Source organism: Haliaeetus leucocephalus, unplaced genomic scaffold (genome assembly GCF_000737465.1).
Source record: "Haliaeetus leucocephalus isolate CR32 unplaced genomic scaffold, Haliaeetus_leucocephalus-4.0 Scaffold848, whole genome shotgun sequence".
NCBI lineage: Eukaryota > Metazoa > Chordata > Aves > Accipitriformes > Accipitridae > Haliaeetus > Haliaeetus leucocephalus.
Window position 1 is genome coordinate 5,553,470 of NW_010973284.1, and position 24,038 is coordinate 5,577,507.

Below are 24,038 nucleotides of genomic sequence, written 5' to 3' on the forward strand. Positions count from 1 at the left end.
GCTTAGCTGTTGCCCGCTGCAAACACTGGGCCAATACTAGAAGATGCCCGTTTTCCTTAGTAAACTTAAGCGGTGTTTTCCTGCTACTGCGCACTTGCCATCAGATTGAAGAGCTTCCCTCCTGGGGAGCCATACTGTTGGGGAACATGATCATACCTGGCTTCCTCCCCTCCTGCCTCCTAGGGTCACCATCAGTGTGCAACTAATGGCTTCTGCTCCTGAGGATACAGACCTTCTCCACCCACTACTTCCAAAACAGTTACCGATTCCAGATGCTGAAATTAAGGCTGCTTAATTAGGCCCCAAATTTCAGGAAACTCCAAGCATGCAATCTCTGAACAGCACGTTCCAGACAGAAACACCAGTTCAGCACCATAATTCACTGAACACGCTTGGTTAAATAAAATCTGGGTCTTTGCTTTTTACAGCAGCACCTTTTTGGTATGTGCTTGTAAGCTGCTCATTATAAAGGGAAACAGGAAAAAAATAATTTTTATAGAGGGCAGATGACACCAACTTAATGTAGCATGGACATACTTCTGGACCAGAAGGGGTTCATGATGGCTTGCTGAGAGCACAGGTAGAGCATCCTCTCCAGGTTAGGAATTTACTGGTTTCTACAGAGAAATGAGCATTGGACGCCACTTACGTGGAAGATATTTTCCTGTACTCTCTCATAATGCTGCACTATTTCTGACTGCCGTTTTGTAAGCTTTGGTTCTTGGATCATATGGTTGAACATCCAAAGAGTGAGGAATGGACAATCTGTAACTTCTAGAGAGGACTATAGGTAAAACAGTATTTCTTTCTCTCCTAACATGTGACAACACACAGATGCTACTGCTTTGAATCAATAGCTTGCCTGTCCTGGATTTTCACTGGGATCATCAATATTTATATTACACTTACAATGCCACAATTATTTCTGAACTGCAGTTTTAATCTAAGTCTGCACCAGTCCTATAAATACCTGAAATGAAAACAAAAGATGTACATCTTTGCGCGTAATCTTAAAGGAATTGCAAATTCAAAAGGAACAATTTAAGAACAGAGTTGCATTTTGGGCAGAGGAGCAATGAAGTTCCTGATTATGCATGCAAAGAACATCAAATTGTACCACACAGCAGGAATATGCAAACTCTGTCATAAGTTAAGTGATGCACAGAAATCCTGTATCAATAAACAGCCTGCTTTACAGTGTGCCCGGATCATTTTAAGATGCAAAAGATTATTTGAGATCCAAAGATTTTAGATACTGATCATTCAACAACTCACAGATGTAAGTTTCTGTGTAGATTACAGAGAAAGAAAAATATAATTCTTAAGAGCTCAGCTAAGGCCACCAAATCAATCAAAAAAATTAATAACAAACATTCCCTTCTCCAACACACAAACTACGTCAACAAGGACAACTCACTTGGCCAGCAGCAATTACAGTGTCTCTGACGGACACTACGCTGACTGGATCTTTTGTTTTCAAACATGGGACAAAACAAGTTCAGCATTTCTTCTCTCAAAATTTTCTGATGAATTCAAGCCCTCTCCTTCCCCAAGTCAGGAAGATATTTATCACTGGCTTGCTTTGGACAAAATAAGAAATAAAGAGCATCTGCAATACTATATAGCTTAGCATCACTTGTAAGTGCTGAGCCTCACATCCATCTGAAGCCGTAGTCTTCTTCCGTGAAGTCACGTCCCTTCATCTAACGCTGCTCTAAAACGTTTATGCCATTTAGTTGTTTTTTTTTTTAAACTCAAGTTCCTTCTCATTTTTTGAGAGCAGCTGATTAAACCTGAACAACTGGGTTGTTGGACGAAATATGCTGTAGCTATGAAATGGTACAGCAGGGACCAGTTTCACTGTTAATTTAAAATGCTAGAATTAATTAGGTAGTGTAAATGAAGAATTTAATAAGCACACTTTACAACCACAAGTTCTGCTTTTATTAAACACCCCTGCCAAATGAAGGCAACCATCTTCAGTCTGTTTTTCCTTGTCTCATTCCCTTAAAATCTCTGCAGTGAAAAAAAACATTTTTCTATTGCAACCCCTCCCCCATAATTAAAATGTATGCCTGACTTCCATCTCCTCTTTCAAGTCATTAGCATCTTTTAAAAATGCTACTGTATATCCTGCCTGTTCTGAGAAGCTACCAAACAAAACCGAAGTTTACAATTTTGGTTTTGAATACCAAATTAAAGGCTGTCTTAGAAGCTGTCATTCCTATTCAACTCAGTACGGTGTACTACCAAATTAGCATATTTTTTTAGTAAAGGAATATGCTTGTTTAAACATGTGTCTTTCCAAAGCGAGGGGTAACATCACGAATCAATTTTCTTAAAAAACCCTACTACTGTTCTAAGACTGCAAAAAGACTTGGAGCAGATGATTATTCCTGACATATATTGTTTAATCCATTTTAAAATTAATAAAAGAGTTCAGTCCATAAATTCTCTCAAAGGGATCCTGTATGTATAACAGACTTTGTTTAGCTTTGAACTCATTGAAAAAAGTATTTTGGGATCCTAAACATTACTGCACAAAATCTGTGCAATTTCTTAATAGGACAGGGGAAATCAAATCTTTTACAGGAACCAATTCAATCCTATCTAGCTTCAGAAATACATTCGAGATTTTCTAATATGGTTTTTCTGGGGTAACTATTTAATGATGATTTGGTTTATGACCTTTTCTGTTTTTCTTGAAGCAACCTCCCTCTGCAGCTAACTTTTTATTCTGGCTTTCCTTGATTTACCCAGTATTTTACCTTAGCGAGAAGGAGACAAACTTATTATCTATGAAACAACATATATTTTTAATGGAAAGAGCTCCAACATTTGTTTAGAGGCATACGAAAACAGCACACGCTTAGCTGAGATTTATTAAAACCACAAAACTTTGAACAGAAACAATGAAAAAATCCCAAAGCAGACAAAACCTAAATTATTTCACGCCTTCACCAGTTCAGCAAGAATAGCTTAAGAACTTACTATTTCTTCTGCAATATGGCTTTCACTGTCAAAAAATCTACACTGACTTTTAGTAAGAAAAAAGCAGAGAACCCCTGAAAAGCCAGTCATTCCTGTAACAGCCTACTGGCATACTTCCACCCCTACTCTCCCAAAACCCATAAAAACCCAGAAGCCTAATGAAGAACACACTTACATGATGATCCGGAAAGATGAGCTGTGTATGACCTCAGCGCATTTCCATTTTGTTACTCTCAATGTTCTAAGAACCTTTAAAAACATGGACTGCTTCTGGCAGAGGGCTGCATTCAATTTACTAACTCTGAATTCAACGTGAGGAATGAACACACATCCTAAAATTTAGTAATATTGCACAATGCCTGAAAACCTTGGCAAATTAAGTTGTTTTCAAAAATGGCACAGAGACTTTGGGGGACAATTTTTTTTTGCAAATTTTGTTCTTTTGTACTTTTATCACTTCTTAAAACAACATTTAGGCTCCTCATTTAGGGGTGATGTTCTCAAAGGATCTGTGTAAGTTTTTTGGGTTTTTTGTTGTTGGTTTTGTTGTTTTGGTTTTTTTAAGAATGGTTCCTTTAAATTATTTTACTGATCAAAGATTTATGCACTTTGTATGGAAAGAAAAAGCATAGGCAAAAAACGACCCAAGAATATGTCAGAAGATCATATAGCAAATTTCTCACATCTTCAAATACAGAGACAAAAGCCTGGAGATGGAATGAAACAAAACGAATACTGTTCCTAGCTGATGAAGTAATGGCTCCCTGTCCAAAGATGGCCAATTCTCTATGAAAACAACACTGAATATCTGAAGTCTTGAAATTACATTGCAAGGAAATTGCCATGAATTTGAACAATATGGGAAGCAAAAAACTCTGAAATACAGGACCTGCCATGATCAAAATTCAAGCTAGGCATACTAGACTCCTGCAGATGGGGGTTAGGTATTCACTTCTGTCTGAAATAACCTGCAATTTAGTTCTCAGATTTTTTTCAGACTAAAAGAAAAACAACAGTTGGAGCTAAACTGGTCTGGTGGCAGATAAAGGGTGGTATGTCACACTGGGATACTGTGCCAGCTATACTTATAAAAGAGGAGGACTTCAGTTATTTGCATTGAATTTTGGGGGGAGGGAGGTTATAAGCGATTTGTTTTTCTTTAAGTAGAAAAAAGTAAAGAATGAATAAAAGTCAATTCCATTTTTCAATCTTCTTCCTTTTAATACCCCTGAAGCTGTGGCCCAATCAGAAGATATATTAAAATAGATACATCATGGTCAACGTGCTAAAGAAAGCTCTGCTGGACTACACTTCTGAGGACTTGAGCTGCCCTGCAGCTACTGCTATTTGTTATGTGCCTTGTGTTCAACCAGAACATGCTAGATGTCAGGAAGTAAATAAAAAAGAAGCATTGCATGTTTAAAGCACTAAGCGGATCATCCTAATGCTGCCAATACAACAGCTGCCAGGCTGTTATGGAAGTAGGTATGAAAATTTGCATCTTAATTGCTCATCTTTACATGGTGCCTCTTTCCACAGAGCACGCACCCAAGTTGCCAGGAGTGCATGTGAGAGGAGACGGCTCCTCTTCTGGAACCCTTTCCTTCCCAAGGCGGCTGCCCTCCGTGCTAAACATAACAGCGCTGGTGATGCACTGAACAGCAGTGAAATTTCAGCTGTTCCCCACCTACGGTGCGAGTAGACACACAACCTATAAAAGTAACCTATAAAGCAAGCTATAAAAGCTGATTGTTCATCCCATCATCATCTTGTGCATCAGTGAATTCCTGGCTGCGGCAGCAAGGATATGGAGTAGGCTAGGTGCATCTGCACCCGTCCACACCTCCTCTAGCGATAGTGCAGACATCTCTCTTCTCTTTGAGGTACTATCTGTAATGGGAGGCTTTTCGTATTCTGAAGGCACCTACCAATGGGTGTCGCTTCATGCAGAAAATGATCATGGCAGATTAAAGTGTTCTCAGGGAAGAGTTCGTTTACCAATATCCACAAATGTCCGAATGAAATCCAGAGCAGTGACTCCCAACTACAGAGCACTGCTGTTCCAGAACACTGTGGTAAATAATGCTGTGATGGGCATGCAGAAATACCTTCACTTTACAGTGCTGTTAATAAGCAAAAACTTGACAAAGGTATGGTGAGGTTCAAAAAAATAGTCAGAATTAGGAACAGTCACTTGGCTACAAGCCATTTAGACTACCCTCCTACAACTTAAGTCAATGATAAATAAAACTCAGAATGATCAGGAAAGTAATGACATCATCTGAGCTCTGCTGCAAGAAGCTGCACAGTGTGTAACACACATGCAGACCGGCAATGTTCATACTTCCCCTCTGATCTCTAACAGAGACCGAAAGACGAAGGGCTTCATACAGTTGTTCTAGATGTAGTGTGCATCACCGAAAACTTACAAGGTTTACCATCTGAAGAAGTTTACCAGGGTATTTCCAGTATTCCCTGTGCCAAGTACTTGCAATATAAGCACGGAGGTTTTGCTGACCCCAAACGTAAACTGACCCTGATGCACATAAAGTCAACAATATGAAGCACTTACCTGTAATTTTGTCTCTCACGAGCTTGCAGGATTCGATTTCACCAATGCTCCCAAAGAGACTCCTGAACTCCTCCTGGGTCATGTTCTGGGGTAAATAGTTGACTATGAGGTTGGTTTTGCTGTCATCTGTAGCAGCCCCTGTCTGCATGGGGGAAGGGCAGTTTCTACTGTTGCTGGAGGGTCCATTGGTTGTATTGGAAGTAGGGCCATTCGACACCTGAGGCTCCATGGTGCTAATTATCTATCAAAATAAGAAGAGAAGGGAAAAAAAGACACCCTTAAGTTTCATAGATACAATAGCTATTTTTAAAGATACTTACAAACGAATAAGTAGGTAGCATTCATGGCCAATTTAGATACTTCAACAAAAAACCCCGGCTTGATTCCTCTGTTATTGTTGCAAAGTAGGTCACGCTAGTCTTTGGCTGTGAGCATATACTAAGATGCAGTTAAAAAACCTTCTTTTTTTGTTAATGCGAAGCTGATTTCTGCTTTCATCACACAGCCATTTTCACAAATGTAAATTTAAACCACATAAATTTAATTATAATTTAAGGTAATAATCATAATTAAAATTATAGTTCCATTAAATCAGATGCAGTAAGTGTATGGCTCTATATGAAAAGGTAAAATATTTTACCTATTTAATAACTGTATCACAGAGTGCAATGACAACAACATTAACCAGGCACAGTCGATCTGCAACGTGTTGTCACTCGGATTGCCTTCAATTAATAAACTCGGTGTCCCAAGACATACCATTTACTGGTTCCAGTGATGACCTATATTCTCCAGTTGTATTTTTCACTAACAAACTGACACCTCTTTAAATAATAAAGCCCTGGATTTGCAATCTTCAGAGATACAAAGGTCTTCAGATATTTACTGGAATCAAAAAGGTTTAATCAGAGAAAGGCTTATCAGGCACAGGTGCAGGCTGGAATTTTAACAAGCGCATCTATCTTGAAATGTGAAACTCCAATTTTCACAGAAGAGACTCACATAGACCTTTCCAAAAAATGACAAATAAGAATCCAGCTTAGCAAAGTGCACGCAGGACAGTAGCCCCATTGTCGCCAGTGCCACCGGTCATGTGAGTAAAGCTGCCTGCATGTTTATCTGCAGGCTGAGGACTGAAGAATGCAAGTTTTCATCTGAAAACTGCACAGGCAGACAAAGGAAGCAGAAAAACCTGGGCACTTCAAGCTTTTTCTATATAGGTATTTGCCTCTGCTATGGCTTCCAGCCTGTCTTCACTGTCACCAGTGCTGACAAGGGAAGGACATCATCTTAGTCTCAAATCTGGGTAAGATACAGCAATGCAAATGGTGGCTTCTGCTGTCTACTGTGACATTTGCGATGTGCAGCTTCACTGGTACCTCCTCTCAAAGAGCATCATCCCTCAGACGGGCTCAGCCTCCCTCCATCAAAGACGGAGAGTCAAGGATGCAAACTGCTGCCCCAGGCACGGGACTGCGCTGCCCAGGGACAGGGACAAACGCGGGGAGAACTGAGGGCTAAGACACCACGCGCTCTGAACCTTGTGTTCATCCGATCCTGTAATTACTGTAATTACTCAAGACTTAATTTGCTTTCTTTTTTAAATCCAGGGAGGTACGCGTTGTGACAAATTAGGCCTGTAATTCAGGAGGATGGGGGAGACACACCAAAAAAGGGGGGGGTCTATTCTAAAATTAACTGCATGAGGGCGGTTCAGACTCTAAATAGGTTATATACCGGTCAATTCTATTTTTATTTATTTTTTAATTGAACTGCTTCAGCATTAGGTTAAAGCCTCATTTAGGAAATAACCCTCTTTTTTATCAATGGAAATAAGTTTTGAATTACCATTATTTTTTATTATCAAGCCCAGGAATAGCTACTCGGTTTAACAATTTTTAAATAAAAAGCAGCCTTGTCACATTGTGCTTAACAGAAAGGCCTTAACCCACACAGCAGAATCATTTTGAAAATAAACTCCACAAAAATAGTAACTTCTTGAAAGAAATCGGCACATCCAAACCAGAATCCCCCTGCCAATTTTACCAGCCACGTGGCACCAAGCGCTGCTGACATCCTCTGCCAAGCTGTGCCAGCCCCATACACTCCTCCTTCAAGACTTTCCCTTTTACCCGGTATCAGCCATGCTCCCTTTTTCCGATCTGATTTCATACATGTATTTACTCGCACATACTCCTAAATGCTTCAGATGCTGCTAAATCTGTTCAGCTCGGGATTCCAGCTGGAAGATCATCCTTTGGTCTCTGCACCTCCATGACCCCCACAGCAGACACAGACACCAACTTTAAGCTTTGCTAACAGCCTGCTGCAGGGTCAGGGTTTTGCACCCCAAGGCTAACATGCTTCAGCTGAGCACAGTGTGCTCCTATATGCTCTTATCTGCATCAACTTGATTAAAATTGGGGGGGGAAAATTCCAGTTCTGACAATAAGATATAGTCAGAAGACGAGCGAAGCAGCTGACATGGTTAACTGCAGCTTTCCGCGTGCATTTAAATCATCTGACCGCATCCTTTCCAACATAAAAAAATCCACAAGGTAAACTGCAATTTTAGGGACTGATCCTGCCCTTCGGAAGCAGACAGGAATCCCACACCACTGGTTTCAGTTACAGCAGAAGCAGGACTTCAGCACAATGCTCCGAGGAAGGTGCATCATCTATTATTACCAACGGACACAAAAGCTATCTATAGTTCCCCAGGATAAACAATAGCCCTGGATCTTTTAAAATCTGTGAAAGAAAACAAAATTCAAAACTGGCTTGTGTCCTACTTACGCATTTTGCAAACTCTTTTTTAGTTACATTTTCAGCATGCTTACCTTCCACACCAAGCAAATTAACAGAATTCAACTCAGATATTTAACACATTCAGAACATTAAGATTAAGCTGCTCTGTAAAAATCTGGTTTTGAACAAGTAGTTTTTCCTCATTAATACTTCATCAAAATCTCTTGGCATAAACTAATGTTGCACCAGGTGCCAGGTTTTCTTCCTAGTTACTCTCACTCAACACCAATGAGGTTTTCCTGATTTTTCAATAGTAGAAAGGAAAATCAAGGCACTTACTTGCCCTTCAAATTACTGCAAAGTTGTAGGTTACTGAAAATCTATTTGATATATATATATAAAGAAGTGAGATAGTGGATAGAGAGAAATGCTGAAGTATTATTAAAACCAATTCTGGTAAAATATTTCAGATAAAATTATGCAGTTAAAAATTACAAGTCTCCATTTACAGAGTGATTTCTGTGCAAAAGCAGTTATGTACCAGAGCTTGCATTCAAAGTTCTCATGGGCACAAAGGAATAATACTTATTTTAGATGTACTGACTCACATCCCTAGTAAAGACTTAAATTATTAATGGTAACGAAAAGGTAAGTCCCAGCTCTCCTTTCCAAACATTCTGTGCTCTCCCATACACATCTGAAGCTCAAATCCACTGTTAAGAGTTCAGTGTGCATGCACTGGGACATTAACTGTCGAAGACTGTTTTTAACATTAAAGTAGTTGTTGATCCCACATCAGTCAGCACATTACATAAGAGTAACATTATTTATTCAAAGAACACATTTCAACATGCTATTTGCTGTTTTTTTTCTATCCACAACACTAAGATTTAGATTTTTTTAATTCAATACCTGTATCACAACATGAACATTTTTGAAATAGATACTCTAGTGTCCTGGGCACACAGTTAACTTTCATTATGTTTTAATTACTGGTAATAACTTCTTTTCTTAACACAAGAAAGTGTTGGGGTGTAACTGAATTCTACAAAAATACTACAGGAGGCTCTAAGTCCAACTCGTCAAGGGCTTATTTGGATAAGGGCAAAAAAAAATGTGGAAAATCCAGCAGTGACTTAACCCCAACATTATTTTTTTTTTTTAAAACAAGATATACCCTTATCTCTTGAAGACTAGTATTAAACCTCTGTACATGTCACTTAAAATTAGCAACATCTCTATCTTTTTGTAGACCTTCTCTGAACTAATTTAGGCAGCTACTACTGGTCTTGAAATATGACAGTGCAAACGTCATGTGTGATGACATTCACACGCTACTGGTACAAAAAGGCACTTTCTTTTGGGTGGTTGTTTTTGGCAACAACTTGCCAGACTCCCAATACTGCAACACCATGTTCTATATACAGGATAACAGTATCTTTGAAGAAGAATGAGCTGCAGTAACTGTTGATAGACATTGATAATTTAGCTACCAATAATTTGAATATTCTATCTTTATAACATTGAAAAAAATACTATCTGTGACAGAATTTAAAGACTGCAATTTTGTAAGTTGAAGGCAACCCATATATCAAATTCTGGATGTATTTCATCAGACTGCTACTTTTAAAAATGTCTTCTCGGTGTACTACTTTTCTCAGTATGGTAATGTATCAGCAAAGTACGAGGTGTTTTAGTTTGACAGATTTCACAAAGAAATGCTTTGCTGCTCAGGAAGACAGCATAAGCTTTGCCAGTGTTTTGCAAAACACTGCTTACCAAAAGGCTTGGTATAACCCCTCCTACAAAGTATCAGCAACAAATAACCATTATAGCAATTCCTACATCACAAATAATGTTTCAGAAATACTTCAGTCATATCTTCATGGTTTGTTTTTTGTTTGTGGTTTGCTTTTTTTTTTTACAATTAAATTAATTTCAATTTATTCCTGCTGAAATATTAGCTCCAACAATAATGCAAAGAATACCTGTATGTATAAACACAACTATTACAATGCTTAAACAAGCTAGAGTAACTGACATTAATCTTCAGTTATTACAGTAAATGTGACATCCATCTACCATTACAAAGCACAGTTAATGAATCATTTAGAAAACTACCCACAGACTGATTAAGACAGCGTTATCTCCCTCTTGCATACATAAGCAATAGCCAATGGCTCGATAAATGTAAATATACATGCTTCATATTTACCAAATTTGTTCTCAGCAGTCTAAAAGAAGGTCTGCATGTTGAACTGAAAGACTGTCACATACGTATGCTGAAAGGAGCTCGTATTCAGCAAATAATTAGCACCCATTCTTGCTATCTGAATTATGTATACTCTACTGCCCATATTTCACAATAAACAGAAATTAATTTATGTATGAAAAAACCAGTAACAATTAAGAATCTTAAGAATAAATGTTATTTATAGGCACTAAAGAGAAGTGTTTTTAAACAGAACACAAGCAATCATTTCCTAAAATCAAAATCTGAAAAAAATTCTAAAAATTGCAGGATTCATGCAGACATATCCACTTTGAGGACTCAGAAGTCAAAAAAGTTATCTATGAATAATGAACTGTTCACAGCACCTAAACACCAGGAAAAGTGATCATGGTAAATTACACCTCATGAAGAATTCATGAGGTCTAATTTTATATTATTTCTAAGTGTTCATTAATGAACAAACTCAGAACATTCTCCCATAAAAAAGAATTTAGATAGATAAAGTAAGAGCTTTGCATTATTTAAAAAAAGCTCTTTAATTAGCATTGCAACTTGTTTGCTTTTACAAGTGGAAACAAATGGTGCCATGGCAGAGGTCCCATAGCCATCTCCTGAACAACGATGACAAAAGGAGAAACAAACAAAACCTCTCAAAGAAAATAAACGTAGATTCACAAAGGTTTTCCTTCTATAATGAGAAACAGGCTTCAACTCCCAGCATATCTGCTCTTTTGAATGGAAGCCAGCACAGCACAAGCCTCCGTCCCACAAGAACTTTTTCCCTGCAGGTGACAAAACCCCAATTTACAGGAGCTGCCTGCCTGACCCATCCACTGCCCTCCCATCTCCCGATCTGCATGGGAATAGCCACGCCAAAGCCAGAAGGTCGGTCCATAGGTATGGAGCGGAACATACGAATACACCCGAGACCAGGTCCCCTGGCCCCGGACCAGTGGCTGCATGCCCCCACCCCGCTTCTACCTGCAGCCACTGCTACTCGCTTCAGGGGGATTAAGCGCATCCCTACATTTTTGCAGAATGAGGCACTGGATCATAAAATCTTCAGGACGGATCATGTCTTCTTCCCATACGAGTGTTAAAAAAAATACTGATTTTAAGTATTCATTGGTTCAAAACCACAACTCCAGCCAGAGGTAGAAGAAGCAGGTGCACCCAAACCTCACATACACATTACGTGGGCTTCTTTCTAACGTGACCTTAGGAGAGGCAAACAATGCTCTGTGTGCAGCTCCAGTACAGATTTTCTTCTCTAACACAACTGTCAAATTTCACTGTCAATTACATTTTATTAAAGCTTATGTACTGCACAACTAGACTTTGCTATTATTTACCTAATAAATACATCATGAACATGAAATAAAGGAGGAAAATGAAGCTTTTGAGTAAGTCTGCCTGGAGGCAAATCCAATATCCCAGAAACAAATCATTATCTAACCCTCCATATTTTGACATGCTCCCCACTCATATGCACTTTTACATGCTCCACCTTTGCTTTCCTTCGAGTAAAAGTCATATTAAATATTTTAAATACAGATAGAGCTGAAAGTCTCAGCTCAGAAAACTAGCTGTCTCTGGCTCTCATGACAGGGATACAGCCTTTCTTACAAAATCTTGGTTTCAGAGTACACTGCACTCAGGTTGAAATGGTGTTCAAACATTTTCAGTAAGTTTGCATAATTGTACAGAGCACACAAGTGATCCAAATGGAGAGAACAACAAATGCATTCATTTTAAGAGGCAAGCTTCAGTTCAAATAGAGAAAATCATTTTCTTTAACAGCTAAATTTATCCTGATCTAGTCCATTACATACTTTTGTGTGAACAGGCTAAAACAAAATTTTCTGTCCCCAATCTGCAGTGAAATGAATGCAAAGTTCATTGGCAATATTACTTGTTATCACAGCAGTGCCTGAAGGATATAACTGACACCAGCACAAAGTTATGCTAGATGCTGTGCAAATGGGTGGTTAAGGGCAGGGATTGCCGCTGCACCAACACAGTGACAAAAAAATAGAAAGGCAAAACCTGTTATTTTTATTCCAAGTTTTGCAGAAGGGAAAAAAATCAAACCAGAGGAAAGTATCTAGGCAAACTGCTGAAGTTACACAGGAAGCTGTGACAGCTCCATAACACACCACCATATCCTCAAACCTGGCCCAGTGGTAAGGTCACCACTCCTAACAATTTTTTCAAAAAGCCAAACAGCATAATGATGCACCAAACAGTGGTTTGTTTTTTTTTTTTTTTTTCTTTTTTTTTTTTTTTTTCCTTTTTTTCTTTCAAGAGTTTCAGGTAAGTATGTCTTCTGTTTCCATGAAATGTAGACTCTACAGTTTTGCATTTGATTTCAAGGACAAAAGGGAACGAGTGAGGAAAATAAAGGAGACGCCTAAATAAGTCACAATCATTTCAACATCAATAACTACTAAGGTATCAGTAGAAGAAACCACTCAGAACTACATATCCAATAACCACACACAAGATAGGAACAAATGCATCATATCACACACTTTATATGGTCTCTTACTCTTCCTGGAGGTACTCTGGGAATAAGAAATTGAAGGAGGAGAACTACAATTAGCATACACAGAGCTCAGCACTCCCCAAAGCCCAGAGGAAACACACAGGACTGGGAAGGAGATACATGGACAAACACTCCATGCACAGCAATTTCTGGAAAGCACGATAGAAGTGCTGCACTGCACATTTGTAAGGACAAAACGTTCTTCCAGAAGCAGAACATAGTTATAGCTCTGTCACATGTATTGCCTCAACTCACAGTATTTGAGGTTCTTCATGAACTTCTACTGGGCTTAATTTTCAATTGCTGTTTCCAGCTTCTTCACCTCTTGCGAAGACTACAGAGAAACTATGCATGTTTGAAACCTCAGAGGTGTTTGGCTCTATTCTTCTGTGTTCTCCAAACATCTTATGAAAGTCTACAGCAAACGTGCTCAACAGCACTAATGAAACATTAAGTGAGGAAAAGCAGTGTAACAGGTGATGGTCACAGAAGTCTCCTACTATCCCTGTATCAGGGTCATCCTTTTTACTGAGACAAACTGACTTCTAGAAAGCCAGCCAGCTATCCCCTTCTTTATTTAGACTGGTTTCACCAGAATTTGCTTGTAATCATTTCTGCCATTAAACATAATTTACATATGAAGATATGGGAGAACACAACCTTGATTTCACAGCAGTCAAACACCGCCCTGGAACACAGCTTTGGAGAAAGCCACCTTCGAAAACACCCAGAGAGGAAAACGGATGCGTCCCCACTCCATTACATGGGTTACACAATTAGCTCAGGTTAGAGCCCCTTACAACCCCTCGTGTCCCACATGCCACGGTGGTGGGGAGGCGTCCCACTTCTGGGCCAGGACACGGCCAAACGGCTCCTGCCCACCCGCATCCCCAGGGGTCACCGGCCGCCTCTGCTCAAAGGTCTGTACTGTTTTTAAACCAGAACAAAGGCTACGCGGCCGGGCTCTGCCGTCTGAACCAACGTCTACTTCCTCTTCAATCGCCCTTCTGCTTCTCCCAAATCAGTACCAGGCAGTTCTGTACCTAAAGTTTTACAAGGGCTTTATTTTATTTCATCATTCTGGGTTGCTCCTTATTCCCTCCTGGCTTTTCATCTGGATCTACTACTTGTTCTTTCAAGCTGCATATGAAGGCTAAAGGAGTCTGAAAAAACAAACAATCTCATCAATAAGATGAGATCTTTCTTTGATTGATGCTCCAAGCCAAAATGTGATGAAAACATCCTCTTTCTCCATGGATTGGATTTTATTAGGCAAATACCACAAAGGCAAGCGGTCTCCCAGTGACTGCCTCGTCCCTCTTGAAAAAGGGACAATGACTAACAAAAACCATATCTAAAAATCTGTGCTACCAGTGTGATAAAAAGAAACATCACCGAAAACATTTAAGTATATGAGGTCAACCTTGAAAGATTGGAGAGGGTTTCTGAAAAGCCTGGATACTAGGTAATAATAATACTGATACTACAAGAGCATGGTAGAGATCAACATCCAAGACAGATCTTCAGTCTAAAGGATGTACAGCCTAAAAATACACTGAAATGAAAGCAAAGGAAATTGTGAAAGTCTTTTTATATTTTTGGTTACTTTCTGAATTTTATTTTTAGCTCAGAGTTTTGTTTCCTAATCACTACCTACTTGTTTAGTTTACTGACTGTATTACTGAGTTACATATTACTAATCGGTAACTGGATTATATTACTGATTTGGGAATATGTATGTTGCACTGTGTACTGACACACAGATTCCCACAGGTACGTATATGTTCATGTAAGAAGCAGACAGCTGCAAGTCTTCAGCTGCTGTAGACCTGTCACAATTCCACTTTATGTTTTTCCCTTTAAGAAAATAATCTAGAATCATTTGCAACCTGAAAGTTTAGACAGTGAAAAGCTGTATCACAAGCCATACTGAAACCTAAAAACATCTACTTACCAGAAGGCAAAGCAAAGCAAGGACAGAGGAAGCTCTCTGTGAAGCCTAGGAACATCCAGCCCCCCACCGCTGTTATTTCTACTGAAGTTCTAGAAACAAAAGCTACAATTTTCAGAAGCCCTTAAGCAATTTTAAGATTCATTAATGTTCACTGCAATAGGATTTCAGCTCCTAAGCTGTAAGTTCTTCTTCTGAAAATGCTGCCCATATATTTTTCATGCAGACAGGCTTATATTAGGCAGGAATGGATAGCTTAGCAAAACGCACACCACAACCAAGATGTTTTAAGGCTCTGTCCTCAACAGGACCTTAATGAAGACACACTGGTAAATGCAATTAGGAAACACTAATCAACATGTGTACATCTCGACTGCTGGCAACATCATCTCTATGGATACTGCTGCTTGCAGGTCTAAGAGATAGACCCCAAAATAGGACTTAGCAGAACACCACAGTTTCCATCTCCATCAGCAGAAATGTTACCTTACTGCAAAGCAACAGCGTATTTCTCTTAAAACTGAACTGGATTGGTAATAAAAAAGAAATTTACATCTTTTCTACAATTCACCTGTAAGTCTACAGCCCTGTACCACATTAATATTACTTAGGGAAATAATCTTTTCATGAAATATAGACATTCCTGCTTCTGTACCATACCCATGGTAGACACAGGTACAATGAATTACTCCAAATTAATGTGGCCATCACCATCTTAAAGGTCATGAACAGATAATAAAGTTGAAGACTTGAGAAATTTCTGGTGGAAGAATGATCAGAAATGGCCTAGTACGCAGAGGCAGCTGTTTACTCCAATGGTCTCACAAAAGAAGTATCTACACAATGGCTTAAATGAGAGTAAGTTTTAACGTACTCTATGGGATAAGGATCTCAGTAATACTTTACTTAAATTCAAACGATCTCATACATAAAAGCATCTATGCTAAGCTCAAAGACCCACTACCATAGATTAATAATATATTATTCATCAATAAAGGACAAAATATCAAGCACATATGCATGTATCTGTCATAGATCAGGCTAACAAATCCTAATGGTTTATCCTGGACATAAACTCTATTAATCTCTGTGCTAAGGAAGGGAAAGATGCCACAGGCCAAATCAAACACCCTCCTTATTCCAATGACTAAGATGCCTCCTAAAATTTCCAAATGAAATCGTATTCTAATTCACCAAATTCTTATTCAAATAAACATACCCTTGAACATCAATAAATAATAATAATAAAAAAATCTTTCAAAGCACCTCTTAAAAAAACCCCAAAACCACAAACCAATGAGCAGACCTCATGGATAACATACTCCCGATGAAAACACAATTCTGCTAACGCACCCCACAGGAGCCCTGCCGACACCAGCCCCTGCTCAGATACAGGCGCCTGCAGACAGGGTGGGACCCCGGCCACCCCCGCTGTCCCGACTCAAAACCCATACAGTACATCTTGCTTAGATGTCAACAGGCAACTGGAAAACTGACTGCATTATTAGAGATTACTAGGCAGAAATGTCCTAACAGTCTAAACACGTGAGAACAGCTCCCTTGAATATTAAAGAAGTCAAAATAACCAAGTCACTGTCCTTTCTACTGGCTACCTTTCCCTTACAACACTCAACAGTCACAGGTAGACGCTTTCAACTCAGAGCTGGATCCACTCCATCTGTGTGTTTCACCTCAAAGAAGGGTAACTTGGTGACAGAAGTGACATTGTGTCACTACTAAAACTAATATACCACCTAAGCATCCCTGACCACGGAGGCATTCAGCCTAGGTGTCCTGGTCCAGCCTGGTGTCGAAGCGCTGGAGAACATGGCTCCTGCAGCGGCCGCAATGCCTATGTATGGCTGCAAAGCTTCTTGATAATCACAAAGAAGATCACACAAATAACGTTCATTTTTGCATATAGCAAAGACTAACGATGGAAATTAAACTCAACAATTTCTACCCCAGTGAGCATCTACATTTGTGAACATTCCTTTCAGTAGTTGGGTAATGACAAGCACAGACAATAAAAAAGGGATTCTAAAAATATACTACTCTTTCCCTGGATTAGTGTGTCTACAGTTAAATATAAACTGTGCTCTATAAATTATCAAACACAATGTCAAATTCTGCAGTGCACTCCGGAGTCTCTCACAGAGCACACGAAATACAGAATGATAATTTTGTCCTGGCCCAGTTAGTCTAAAGAACAATATGCTACTGTGCTAGATCATGGAGTTAGTTCCCATCAACGGTCACTCTAAAAATGGCCACAGCTACCACCGTGGTTGCGCACTGAATTTTTCAGGACCCTCTGCATCAAGCAAAGAGATTAATTCCCTGAACAGCTGCTCTCACAGGAAGGGAATCAACAGCAACATTGCCACAGTATAGCTGGCACACGCATATTAGGAAGAATTTCCAGCATTCACGCTTTCTGCTAAAAATCAGCTTCCCCCTACTCATCTACTGCCAGTAACTTCATTTGGAACAAAGATATACAGGGAACAGTATTAGAACTATTTTTATTTAAGGAGCATTTGTTTACATGCATTATTACTTCTACAGTGTCATGACTGTGCCTTATGCTCTACAGAAATAACAGGATGAGGCTTTGCCCATAAGTTCTTTTGCACACAGTAAAGCAAGAAGTCACTGACTACCGTTCAAAGATCAAGGATGACCAGTGGAAGAAAACGAAGTAGAGCAATTAAGTCACATTTACAAACTCTTCAATCAAGTAAAAAAGCCAAATACCCCCAAATATCTCTGATCCCAAATGTAGAACGTGTTAACGCTTCACCACAGTGTAGTGACTTAAACCACGGGTTATTTCATGCTGTCGAGTCATGAATTTTATATTATCTAACATCAAACTGCTTATGGCTATGGGAGTCTACATGTCAGCTTAGGACTGAGAAAAGGCACGGCCTCCTCCACAGATTAGCATTCAAATCAGCAGAAAGGTTCGTTAGTATTTTGCCTGTGTGGTTTTCTACGACCCTCTCAAACCAGAACTACATGAAACAGGTTGACTTCCACACACCTTAAGCACATCATAGACATCAAGAGTTTAAATTAATCCACATATTAAACAAAAAAATCTCCAATGCAAAACCTTCTGAGGAAGTTTAGTCTAGCAATAATAATTCTCAAAGTCACAAATATCAGTTTTGCTTTTCAGAGCAGTAGAGAAACATGGCCTTCTGGCAACTGTCCTGATCTGCAGCAGGAGAGACAAGGGGACAGAGTCTGTTCCTGGAATTCCACATCCTCGCTGGGCAATGGGACATAACGTTACAAGAGGAGGCAGATCTACCTTAAATTGTAAATTATGAGTATTGCTGTCTTTGCTAGTTTTCCAGTACGCAATAATGAGAGATTCATAAGGGGAGGAAAAGTAAGAAGGACAAGCTTCCTTCATCCCTCATGTCCCTACAAAAGCTTTTCAAGGACACTTAACCTGGGAGTAAACACTTCACAGTGCTCAGAAAAAACAATCGGCTACTCCAAACGAGCACACACGCAATTACAGGCCAACACAGAGGGCCCAGGCGCAGTGCAGTTACCTGCTCCAGCAGCAATCTTTTGGTCTCGACATGCAGGGTCAGATAGGACGTTCTCGCCAAACGTCCCTCAGGAAGTGAAAACCAGAGGGAGCCGTTTGGTTTTCCTTCCACGGCCCGGTGAACGCACCCGGGTACGCAGCGAGGCGGCTGGATCTGAAGGACTTACACTACTGGAAAGGCTCCGGTGGCATTGCTGCCCTCCGCCAACACCGAAAATCACTTACGTGGACAGAGACGCATTACACATGGAACCTTCCTGAAGCACTGCGAATGACAGAACCACCTCCTATAGCCATTTGCGTCTGTTTTGAAACAAACATACATTATCTTATCACCTTTACTTCCAAGAGCTCCGAATGCTCAGAAGCCAAATACGCGACCACCCCATCCTGAAAAACACTGGCGCACAGCTCCAGACTAGGAAAAATACCAACCATTATGTTTAAGAGCTTTTATAGCAATAAAAAAGTTTAATATTAAATGAATAAAATCATTTTTTTTAAAGAATTCAAGGACATATAATTTCCCATCACAACAGCATCACTGACGCAATTGCGTGTGCCTTAGCAACAAAGGCATACTACAGAATTTTATATACATCGTGACTCTAAATATTGTCAAAGCCAGGCTTGTGTTTTACTGTGCAACTAAACTATTTCCAGAGAGGATGCACAAAGGTTTAGCTATCTTTTTTTTTTTCCTTAATATTCTGTCTTTTTGTCCCATTTAATTAACGATTCCTAACTGGTTTGCAGCATTTCCTGGCTTTTACATATTTTCTTCATGGAGGTGAAAGTCCTCACGTAAGACACAGTCAAGGGCAGAACAATAGGTAAGGCAGACTCTCAGCTTCCTCCCTACTTTTTGGGGCCCTAAAGAAGCAATAATGCCTTAGGAGCTCCAAAACGGTTAGGGGAAAACATATTATAGTGACAGAAGATACAGATCAACCTAACACCGGTTCTAGTCAGCCAATTCTTAATTAATTTATGCAAGCAATGTAAATGCTACAAATAAGACAATGTTAGGTGGTTGCAAAAATTAATTGCATTCTTATAATCTCATCTGAAAGTATTTCATTTCTAACACTGATGTTCCAATGCTATTGCAAACTCTGTCTGAATACTTAAATAAGTAAACAACAAACAAAAGGTCTCCTCTTCAGTGCCACAAGCTATCATCCAAAACTGGTTATAATTAAAGGTGTGAACAACAGAGTAACAAACCTGCAAAGTCAAGGTTCTGAGAAATTAATGGGCATCACACCACTGCACCAGTTCAAATTTATCACTCATTATCTCCCCGACTAGCACAGTGCTGTTTCACATATTAGTGCCTCCTTCTCTTCCCTCCAAGCCTTTCCTGCCTTTTCTAGATGGCTAATTTTAGACAATTACTGCCTCTGACACATTGAGACCTTTTCTCCCTCCTTTCTTCTTCTTGCTGTAAAGCTAGTGACCTACAAAAGCCCCCTGCGCCTAAAATATTCCAGTATTTTAGAAAGTAAAGATTGATCATTTGAAGGGAAAAAGCAAGGAAGCAAACAGTCTTTGAATATCCATTTCTCCAACATCTTCACTTTACATTATCGCAAATGGTTAAACATACTCAAATGCAAAGGCTAAGGCAAGGTACAACTCCCCACTAAAGAGTATTTTTATTAGGATTAAATCTATTGTACTTGTTGAATTGAAACACTACCCTCCCCTTTGCAAAATTCTTTAGAAAATGAAAAAATGTGCCTTGCTTTTAAAGTTACTTGGAAGTCCTACGCTGCTGGTAACTGGACATTTACACAAACAATTGGAAAGCATTACATTACGCAAATGCCCTTTCCCTTCTCATATAAATCCCAGCATTTTCCTTAATGTCCATTCAAATGAGAAGGGAAGATACACATGCATGAACACACACATAAAAACACATCCATACCCATCTCTTCCTCCATCCTACTCGGAAAGAAAAAGAGAAAGAGGAAGAGAGGGAGAGGAGTGCATTGGGGGAGGGGTGACTTTCCATCACAGATTAGCAAATTTTGCAAAATCTGGCCTATCCTTTACGGAGGTACCATGCTTTTTAACATCGCCTCGCTTGCAAAAAGACTTGTTTGCGCCCACTTCTCCCCAAAAACCCCAATGACATTGAAAAAAATACTGCATTGCAGTATTTGCCAGTGCATCGGAGTGTATCCACTTAGCTGTCCCACAGACAAACAAATGTACATTTTAATGTGTCCAGGCATGTAAATGAGTTGTCTAGTGGACACAGATTGCCAAAACAGACAAGTGGATTTGTCAAGTTATCTGCATCTCTCTCCCTCTCGCTATAATATTCTCTGCCACTGCCCATTTCTTGCCTGGGGTGTTTGCTGAAATTATTTTGAAAGTGCAAGTTCCCAAAGAAGAAAACCAATTCCCCTGCCACAATGTGGGACGCAATCATACTTTATTTCTTTTGAAAAACCTTGGGGTGTGGAGTGGCTCTAGGTTATGTACCAACAGTATGACAATTACACACAGAAAATAACCTGCATTTAATTAGTACACTCCCAGCATACCAAGTAGGAAGGCTGAGAAAAAAAATTCACTGTAACCTAGAAGATATAATTTCAAAAAAATTAATACATTAAATATATGTAAGATTAATGCAACTGGATTTTCTTTCAACAGAGTCACAATATTTAACAGGACCAAATAAAGATGATGAAGACTATTCCAAACCCATTCAAATGGGATTTTTAAGTATACCCCTTCTAGCTCACTGTAACCATCCTTTGTCACAACAGCTCCAGCTCACTTTGAGAGCGCTCAAAAACGCAAAATTAATAAAGAGGAAGAACGCAAAGGAGGCAACCAAGCCAGTCAACAGTGGAGAGGCATGCCTGTATCTAACACGGGAACTTGATTAGTAGAGTACATGGGGATAAGATTTTAAACTGATGGCTGGTGTTCACACTGTATCAATATCCAACTGTAAAATTTCCTCCGTTCTGACTAGTAGCTCACCAAGACAACAATTTATTTTTTTTTTTAAATGTCATGTCTAAAGACGACTACATTTTCTCTACCTTTTTGTCTTAACAGAAAGAGGTTTTATGTTTTAATCTTTCGTTAGTATTTGTAGCAATCTTAATTCAATCTCACTAACTTAATAGCTATTTCTCTATAGGAGGATTTACAATGCTATCTTTTACATGCAAAAAGAAAATGTCACTATGTACATGCAGGCTGTATTCATTAATATAATCTTAAAACAAAGAAATGAGGAAGATCGGGGCAGGAACACGTGCGCCTTAAAACAAGGATTACATTATTTTTAAATCTTTGTAGAAACACCAAATTGAACAGAAAATGAAAATGTAGCTACTAGCTGATGCCTCTTAAAACAAACAATGCAGCTGTGTATAATAAAAGGCACCCTTATTTATTGTCATGACTAAGTTAACAGATTTAGAACACAGTATCTCTGTTTTGGACACAAGAAAAATTATTTTACTCTCACGTACAACTACAATGCATGTCAGAATACATCTCTGTGCACATGCACAGACTGTAAAATACAGAATTTTACACACGCACACACACCCTCAAGATTCCCCCTCCACCCCCCACATTGTAAAGCAGTGCAGTTTTCAGAGGGCCATTCAATTACTTCTTCACAGAAAGGATTGCAGCAGAAGCAATACTTAAAACAAAGCAAATTAAAAGGGGGGATTTAATTTCTTTTTATTCATATTAAAACTAAGCACCACCGTTCCTGCTTGAATTTGCATTCAAAGTAACCCTGCACCAGAGAAAGGAAGAAAGTAAAAATATCTGAATATCTGAAGAGAGAAAGAAAGGCATGTTCTATATTCCTGCTTTGCTTCTCTTGTGCCTCCTGATGTGTGATAGATGAGCATTTTCTGGGCAACCACATTTTTATATCTTTTACGCTACCGTCTATCACTTACTAGTCTACTATGCTTTTTTAGCACTTCTAGCACCAATAGCTGTTTTCCATTATTGTTCGCCACTACAGTAAGATACCCTCACAATTAGCAAAATATTCAGCTGCTGTTTAAAAAGTAAAGTTGCCACAAGAAGCCTGACATTGGAAGTGGATATTGCTCCAGCAGACATAGAATAGACTGTGGCTAAAGGTGGGGCTGGAGACGAAGAGAAGAATAATCTCATTATTTTTGTAAATTCCACTCAGCGCATAAACCCTAGGATATGGTGAACTCCCCTGAACTGATTATTCTGCCATATAACCATCTGATTTTGTAAAAATACCAATATCACTTAACACAAAATCACTGCTTAGGGTAAATTCATTCTACCTACTGTTCTCATAGGGACATTTGCTGGAAAATTCTAAGAAATGATTTGCAGAAGCTATCAGCTGTGGGAGTTCACTATTATACCTCTGTCAACTTCATTCAATATAATTTACATTTTTTTTTTAAATACTGCCTCACAGGATTCCTTGCAATTTTTTGCACGTACAATTTCACAGCAGGGAGGGGGAAAGAAAAAAAAAAGGAAAGATAACCCTCTTTTGCAGAGGAGAAAGAACAGATGCTTAAAACCAGATTTCTAGAAATCACTGTAAGCCTGAGCCAGAAATGTAATTAACACCTATTTATAAAGAATAATTAAAGTTGTGACTGCCACAAAGAACAGCAGAGATAATCGAGGTAGCCCCTGCTTTTTTTTTTTAGTTTTTTTTTTTTTTTTTTTCAATTTTTACACTGTTTGCAGTATTCCCACATGATTGCCACCTGCTCCCCCACTCAGCTTCCCCTATGCTCGTTTCCCCGGCAACCTTTCATTGGCTTTTCCTCCCAGCTATCGCTTTCAGTTCGGCTGCTCAGTCTAATCTTATTTGTTTTACACCCATCAAAACAAGCAGCTAGACAAAGACAATCCTGTAAGAATGGGAAAAGACCGTCGCTTTGTTTCCCCGGTTATAATAAATATCCGCGGCAAAAGTCTGCAAAACGTTAAATGAAGGGAGAAGGGGAGGGGGGCACCCCCACCCCCGCACCCCCCAGCATCCCGTGGGGCTGGCAGGAGGGACGGGTATTGTGCGGGTTCGGTCCCAGCCCCCACCCCGGGTCGCCCCGCTCGGCGCAGCCCAAAGTCCCCGGCAGTTGTATTTGATCATGCCATTTTGCACAATCTGTAAGGAAAGCACAAAAGAGGGGACGAGACGAGCGCGTCCGGGCTCCTCTGCCAGGAGAGCATCGTCTAAAAATAGAAATACTATTTTTCACATAAATGGCTTTGACTTCTCCCGGCATTTAAAAAAGCACAAAACAACACGGCTCCCCCCCAGCCCCCACCCCGACACAAAAAAACACACCCTTCCTTCCTTCTTCCTTCCATCCACCCATCCATCCATCCTCTACAGCACCGGCTCCATAGGAAACGCAATACCTGAATTTT

The 24,038-nt window shown here is 39.5% G+C and overlaps 1 protein-coding gene across 5 annotated transcripts in view; it reads right to left on the bottom strand.

The window, feature by feature from the left end:
• Nucleotides 1–24,038, bottom strand: part of ELAVL4 (ELAV like neuron-specific RNA binding protein 4) — a 66,529-nt gene that overhangs the window by 38,499 nt on the left and 3,992 nt on the right. For 3 of the 5 annotated variants that reach the window (XM_010582410.1, XM_010582409.1, XM_010582407.1), the window contains exon 1: nucleotides 5,564–5,792. In XM_010582410.1, coding sequence (XP_010580712.1) covers nucleotides 5,564–5,792 — 229 coding nt within the window. Of the gene's footprint in view, nucleotides 1–5,563; nucleotides 5,805–24,038 lie in introns of those variants that run through there. The other 2 variants (XM_010582406.1, XM_010582408.1) reach the window with 1 other exon arrangement.